At 31.7% G+C, this 7,468-nt stretch overlaps 1 protein-coding gene across 1 annotated transcript; it reads left to right on the top strand.

Moving 5' to 3' along the window:
* The first annotated feature begins 1,081 nt into the window (after positions 1-1,081).
* LOC114300692 (RNA-binding protein) lies at positions 1,082-5,172 on the top strand. Its single transcript, XM_028245550.2, has 5 exons — positions 1,082-1,276; positions 1,383-1,503; positions 3,669-3,900; positions 4,498-4,638; positions 4,772-5,172. The coding sequence occupies exons 1-5, from the start codon at positions 1,191-1,193 to the stop codon at positions 4,891-4,893; spliced, it is 702 nt and encodes a 233-aa protein (XP_028101351.1). The 5' UTR covers positions 1,082-1,190; the 3' UTR covers positions 4,894-5,172.
* Positions 5,173-7,468: the final 2,296 nt, after the last annotated feature.

The following is a 7,468-nucleotide window of genomic DNA, read 5'->3' as shown; positions in this document are numbered from 1 at the left end:
ATAGAATTTTTTTTTTTTTTTTGTCTTTAGTGACTTTTTTTAAACATTATGTCAATTTTTTTTTTACTTTTATGTATGTCTTGCGTAAACGAATTTAAAAAATAATTCTCAACAAAATTGAAAAGGCCAAAATAGGAATTAAAAATTCATTACTTTTGACTTACTTTTTTATTTTTCTGAATTTTTTAAAATATTTTATAAATTTTCGATTGATCTCATCTCATCGAATATAATTTAAAATTTTTAAATTTTTTTTATAAAATTTCATTAATGAAACCCCCTCAAAAAAACATAATAGTGTATTTATTTTATATTTTTTTGAGGGGGGAATTAGCATCCAGTGGCAACTTTTAAAAAATATTACATAAACATAAAAAAAGTTTAAGATTTTTATTATTAATATTAATTAAAAAAATTCACTAATTTTTAAAATAAATTATAAATATATTTTTTGAAATTTATTTAAATTATAAATTATTTCAAAATATAAATTAAAATACTACTTAAGAGAAGTTTTTTTTTTTTTTTCCCCGTTAAATAAACCAAAGTGGGTTGACACTTTCCAATCAACAATGCTACATTCCTTACTTTACTACCTGTAAGTGATTCTTAATAGTGTGGCACTTGTTTTAGAAAAATGATTAAAAATTAATTTTTTAACTTTTTTTTAAAAAATGTGTAAAAATATGAGAAATGATATGATTTAAAATGAATTAAAAGGTAAAAAATGATTTTTTATCATCTTTCTAAAATAGTCCTAAATTCAAATCTTATATTATAGAATATTTAACAAATTAAAATTTAATATTTGTCAACCACATCATTAAAAATAATTTTTAAAGTGATAAATTAAGGCATAGTGTAGGAAGACTAAATAAGTGTACTTCTTGATTTTTATGAAATATGGGTTAGGTTTGGATTGGGTTTGAAGTGATGTGTTAGAGACGTGATGTGACTTAAATAGGATAGTGACTTTTTAACTTTTTGTCTTTTTTCAATCATACCAAACTTGACCTAAATGTCTTAAATATTTTTCGAATCCGGTTAAAAAAAACATTTTTCGAATCCAATAAAAAGTCCCTCTTTCTTTCTTCGCGCAAAACTTTTTGAACTTTTGGCGCCAAAATTCCTGAAATAAATCCATAGGTAAAAAGAAATAGAGAGAGAAATTGGAAACGAATTAAAAAGAAATGAATTCAAAACATCCTCCAGTTAGGGTTTTGGGGCAGCGATCTATTGCTTCCACATTCCTCTTTCGATCTTCCAAGCCCAACCCGTAAGCCTAAAACTGGTATTTTCACTTCTTTGAGTCCACAATCTTTGGTTTCTTGATATTTGATGCTCTACTCTTTCTGGGTTTTCTATATTTGTGCCTCAATTAGGTCCACTGATTGTAAAGGAGATGTGAAGATCAAAACCCTTAAGAGGGATTCGCCTGTTTCGCTCTCCGATTTCCTCAACCGAAAGCTGCACAGAAGTTCTGTTTTGCCAAGTTCAGCTCAGGTATGTTGCATTCCCTTGCTGTTTGGTTGCCTGGAAAATGGGGGGAAAGGACAGAAATTTGAATTTAGGATCTCATGTTTTATGGGTTTCCGATGAATTGTGAAAACTCGACTATATCTTGAGTAAAATAGGAAATAGTTGGAGTGGGTTCACTTTAGTGGAGGTTTTAAATATTCTGACATTTTCTCAGCTGCCAAACAGAGAATCGGAGGTAAGAGCATCTCAAATCCTTAAAGATTTTTTTTTATCAAATTTAAATTTGATTAAAAAATATTAAAAAATCATTTTCAAATATTTATCAAATCAACAGATAAACGTTTTTTTTTTTTTCCCCATCAAATTGAGAATTTATCATATTGTTCTGAATTTTTTTCTTTTTCAGCATTGGGGATAATTTTTTTTCTCATCGAATTTGATGACACAGGAAATTTGGGATAGGAGGTGAATTTTTAAAAAGATTTTGATGAAAATTTTATGAAAAGATTGGAGCAGTTCATATCAAATCAAACTTTTTACTTAGAGCATCTCCAACGGTTCATTACTTTTTTCACCAAATTTGAGTAAAAAATATCCGTTTTTCTCAATATAATACGGTTAGACCATCTCCAACGTTGTATCAGATTCAGTATCAAATTTGAATTTGATGAAAAAAGTTACTTTTTTTGCTCTAATGGTTTCACCAAACTGATATCAAACTGGGAACAGAGCAAATTTTTCATCAAACTGAGAATCTGCGTGAACCTTCACCAATTCACTGTGTTGTAACGTTGCAAGTGGGCCCACCGGTCAACCTGCCGAACGTCTGGCCGGTCGACCCACTGGTCGACTGGAAAAAGGTTCAAACAGTTCAAATAGGTAGGTTCAAACAAGTTCAAAAAGAAAAAATATATATATTTTTTTGCCTTACCGGTCGATCCACCGGATGTCCCCTACCTTTGATGACAATCATTGGAGCAGCTCATATCAGATTGAGAAAACGGTCTTTTTTTTTATTCAGATTTGATGAAAAAAAAAGTGAACCATTGGAGATGCTCTTAGCTCCAACAGTTCATTACTTTTTTACCAAATCTGAGTAAAAAATAGCTATTTTTCTCAATATGATACAGTTAGCTCAAACGGTGTGCACCAAAAGGGAAAGGGTCGTCCAGTTGGTCGACCGGTAAGGCTTATGAATTTTTTTTTTCTTTTTCCTCTTGATTATTCCTGTCAAAACCTTTTATTTGTTAGTAGACATTGCTAAGTTGTGAACTGAGTGTAAAACTCATCCCTTGCAAATCTAGCAAGCAAGTTTGATTTCCCAACAGCTGAATCACCGATCAAAACAATCTTGAAAAGGTAATCCTCAGTTAACTCCTCAGAATAAAATGCCATTTTGAACTAGGGTACTATGTCACAAACAACTAGACAACCATATTTTCTGATATAAGGTCTTCAACTCCGTAGGACTTTTGTACAGGAACAAAATAATGAAGAAAAGATCAAACATTCCCTATTTCATGACAATGAGCTGAAATTAAAAAATATAATGACAAAAACAGTGGCAATAAGAGCTTTGGAAAGCAGCCTAGGTATAAAACTCAAAAGCAAGAGTCCCTCAATTACTTAGAAGCAGCAAGAAAAGAATACAATAAATGCCAATACTTACAATGGGGAAGGTAACGCAGTCTAATCAGGAACCTTCAAGAAGATCTGCATATTAAGATCACACGGGTATTGAAATTTCAAGCTTTGATTCAAATTTCAAGCTTGAGGGTCATCCGGGGGGTCGACCCCGGGGTCGTCCGGTTGGTCGACCTCCTGGTGTAAAATCTATACAAAATTTTGAGAAAATTGGATAGTGAAAATACAACGGTAATGAATAGTGTTTTGGTGAAAGACCCAACACATTCTCATTTTGGTGAAATTTTTGGTGAATTTTCATTTTGATATCAATTTGGTAAAACCATTGGAGTGAGAAAAAGTGAGTTTTTCAGCAAATTTCAAATTTGATGCAGCGTTTGATGCACCGTTGGAGATGACCTTAAATTTGGAATCAAATTAGATGAAAAAAGTAGTGAAGGGTTGGAGATGCTTTAACATATACATATTAACAAAACTATTTATAATTTGTTTATATATAAACATAAAATGTTGAGTTTAAAGGGGAATTTTTTTACTCTTGGCAGGGAAAGGATAGGCCATTCTTCCCACCTGTGGGCAAGAAGGATGTGACTGGGTCAAATGAAGGACAGAATGGAGTTAAGGAGGTGAAACCAGTTCATGATCTAGTTTTTGAACAGTTAAAGTGGACTAGAAAAGAGAATGAAGATTGTCTTGGTTCATGTGCTGATGGTGAGGGTGGGAGTTCTTGCACAGAAAATATGCATGAATCTAGAAAAAGGAAAATCCCATTTGCAGGTTTGTCATACAACTCAATTGATTACTGCAAGTTGTTCTTCCTATTGTAATTTTGTTTTGGGGCTATTATATGAACATTTCTCAACTATCGCTGAATATCACTTTATCCACCCAACTTCAAAGTTGTACTTTAGACAACTGAACTATAAAAAAATAAATAAATAAATAAACTGTACAAATGCTCTCTTCTGGAAGGCTGAAACTGTGAAAGTGATGCAATTTTATAGTTAAGGGGGTCAACTGTGTGATTTTGAAGTTAAGAAGGTAAAGTGAGGGGTACCCGTTTAATTCACTTTAGTTTAACCTCAATTTCTACTTACATTTTATGTAGAAAAATAGTATAAATCATCTAGAAAAAAAAAAATTGATTATTGGAAAGGTGTGCTTTCTAATTATTAGCGTTCTTAGATACACCAAACAGGGCCTTCTTATAACTATTCTAGCTTGAAACACAGTACCAGAACTAGTAGAAAAATTGAACTTGAACAATGGCATATGGTCACTAGAGATTTCTTGTGAGAGATCAGATGTTACCCTTTTTGTCATATTTATCTTTTCATTCATTAAAAATAATGAATTTTTCCATGTAATACAAAGGTGAAGATGGGGAACAATCTGCTCAAAAGCATTTGGTTGTTCTTGGAGATTGCCCAAGACCCATTCATCCAATACCCAAGAAAAATGGAGAGGAACAGAGTTTTACTGCAAGCAAGAAACCAAGACGTCTCTTTAATCACTGTAAGTATGCTATCCCACAAATGCCAAGCCACTGCAATAAATTCTTCCATTGAATTCTCTAAACATTTTTTTTTTAATTTCTTAATTTGTGCTGAAGAATAATTTTTTTTTGGTTTTGTGGTCTGCTTAACAGATGCAAATGGGAGTGGCTGGTGGGACTACAATATGGAAGGTGTTGACAATGAAGAAGTAGGCTGCAATGAAGCCTGGGAAGGGATAGGTTCTGCCACATTGGGGGGATTGGATTGGCATTGACTTGAAACCACCTTTCACAAGTATGTTCAAATCCAAGAAAATTACCTTTTCTGTTTTCCTCCTAATGTTGGTGCTAATCAAGTCTTTAAATTAACTGGAAGGCAAAGATAATCAAAACCAAAAAAAAAAAAAAAGATCTTGGCAACCTATGTTAGTGACTTTGGTTGAATGTAAAGATTTTACCTCAATAGGTATTTTGTGCCTTCGTTGTGGCTTGTTCAAGACTAGTCTGTTGGCTATTTATTTATGCATTTGATGCAGTTGGCTGATGGTTAAAAATATTTTTCGGAGGCTTCTAAATGCAATGAGGTTAGGAATAAATGATTATCGGCTAACACGTTATAATAGTATTGTTGCTATTCTGAAAATGGTGCCAATCCATAGTATTTTCCAATGGTGTCCCAAAAAAATTTAAAAATTTTGTGAAATAAACAGTAAAAGCTGCATAATAATAACCAGTTTAGCTTCAGCAGTTCAGCTTGTGGTGATGTGTGATAGAGTGTTTTAGACAAAAAGTAAATGATGGGTTGAGAGAGGCTCAATGCCTTGGGTAATTTAGTTTGGGCTTACAGACGTTTGATATAAGCATCAAGGCCCATTGTCTTGGGGTTTTCAGCTTGGGCTGCGTTCAGTGTTAATAGTTTATTCATGCTGTTACAACTAGGGGTGGGTTGAGTTTATGTGTTGTTGTCTCGAGTTCGTGTCAAATTCCTAGCAACATTAAAATGTGATTGAGTTATTAATTGATTTATTCTCGTTAATTTCATATTATGTAAATGACATTAAATTGATTTATTTATTTATTTATCGTATTATCATATTGTGCTAAAATTATGTTGATATTGAAAACTGATCAACCATAATATAGCTAATTTGGTGTATAATATTAATGTATCGAGTCAACATTTGGAGTCAAGTGCCCCCTGTTTTGCAGGGCTGGCTTTTGGTTGCCTAACGAGACTTCATCTAGAAGTCCCCCATAGACCCAAAAAACTTGTCAAAAATAGTCCTTTAATAAGTGTATTAAAAAATGTATAAAAATGGTAATTTCACCTAACGGTAAAACTTGTCAATTGATAACATTATTGGTGGTATGGGTTTGACTTGATAAAATATCTCTGCAAATAGGATAGAATCATATACATCTTATTTTTTGTAAATTCTATTTTAATACTACTAAGTTATTTATTTATTTATATTTTTAGTTACATCAAATTAGGGGTGGGCGCGGTCAGTTGCGGTCACGAAACCTCCAATCTGTCATCCGTTCGTCAGATTGGCGAATTAGAGAAAATCAATTCGCATTCGTCTGTCAATACGGCGGATGTGGATTGAGCGGATTGGCAGTTTGGCAGATGGATGTGAATCAGGTTGGTGGTTTGAAATTTTATAAATTTTCAACATAATTCAACTTGTGCACTTTCTCAAAAAAAAAAAAAAAAAAAAAGAGTATTACAGTCAATGATTTAAAAAAGTGTTACAATTATTGCATGCATCATCCAAAGAAAGAAAGTTTGAAACTTTAGACTATCACAATCATTGTATGCCTCATCCATATATTACAATCACAACATGCCTCATCCAAATAAAATATTACAATCTGTAGTTCTTAAAATATAAAAATAATTCAAATCACCAAAACCATGAACAGAGCAATAGTAGAGATTGTATGTCTCTGTATTGTTACATTTATATATGTTTTTGAAAACAAAAACCAATCAGCATATGTTATATTTTATATTTATTACCTTTAGAGTTAGATTTAAAAATAAAAAAATATGGATAAATAATACGTTTATTTTTTTCAATTCAAAAAATATATTCAAGTTGAAAACTTTTTTTCAACAGAATATTTGAACTTTTTTTTAATTTGAAACACAAACAAAATATTTAAACAAATTGAAAATGCAAATTTTATAAATTACTAAGGGTGTTCGCAGTTTGGCGGTTCGGTTGCGGCCAAAGGAATTTCAAATTCGTCATTCGTCTACCAAATTGACGGATTGGAGAAAATCAATTCACAATCGTCCGTTCGTCATGACGCATCCGTCCAAAAATGTGGCGGATCGGTTCAGTTCGGTCGGTTTTGACGGATCGGTATATCCGCTGCTCACCCCTACAGCAAACAACCATGAATGGCTTTCAACTTCTCACTTAGTGGAAAAATTATTAGATAATTTTTGAAGATCATATGGTGTTGTTTATGTGATATTGTTAATTAATTTTTGTTTCTCAAGTTACCTAACAAATGTGAGTCATTAAATCTTATTCGTAAAATTTTTATCACATTGTGTTTTGAGAAGATAATTAAAAGCTGTTTTTAAATTTTTTTTTTTTTTGTGACTTTTTTGTGAGAGAGAAAAATAGATTAAAAGTTAGAAAATAATTTTTAACTCACTTTTCAAAATAAGCTAAAATATCACATAAATAATATAATATCAATAATTAATAACCTCCAATATAGCCATGCATTTTCTTAGTCCTCGACTTACTTTTCTCATGTCATAAATTCTATTCATACCACCAAAATAGGTTTTTTTATTTTTATTCTTTATTACCAACGTAGGTTGCAATG

Source organism: Camellia sinensis, chromosome 6 (assembly GCF_055761805.1).
Source record: "Camellia sinensis isolate YWXY chromosome 6, ASM5576180v1, whole genome shotgun sequence".
Taxonomy (NCBI): domain Eukaryota; kingdom Viridiplantae; phylum Streptophyta; class Magnoliopsida; order Ericales; family Theaceae; genus Camellia; species Camellia sinensis.
This window is presented reverse-complemented; position numbering and strand designations above follow the sequence as displayed.

Coding starts and splice junctions, on each gene's coding strand:
- LOC114300692 (XM_028245550.2), top strand. CDS start 1,191: ATGAATTCAAAACATCCTCCAGTTAGGGTTTTGGGGCAGCGATCTATT. Junction 1,277..1,382: donor CGATCTTCCAAGCCCAACCC/GTAAGCCTAAAA, acceptor TGCCTCAATTAG/GTCCACTGATTGTAAAGGAG. Junction 3,901..4,497: donor AAGGAAAATCCCATTTGCAG/GTTTGTCATACA, acceptor TGTAATACAAAG/GTGAAGATGGGGAACAATCT.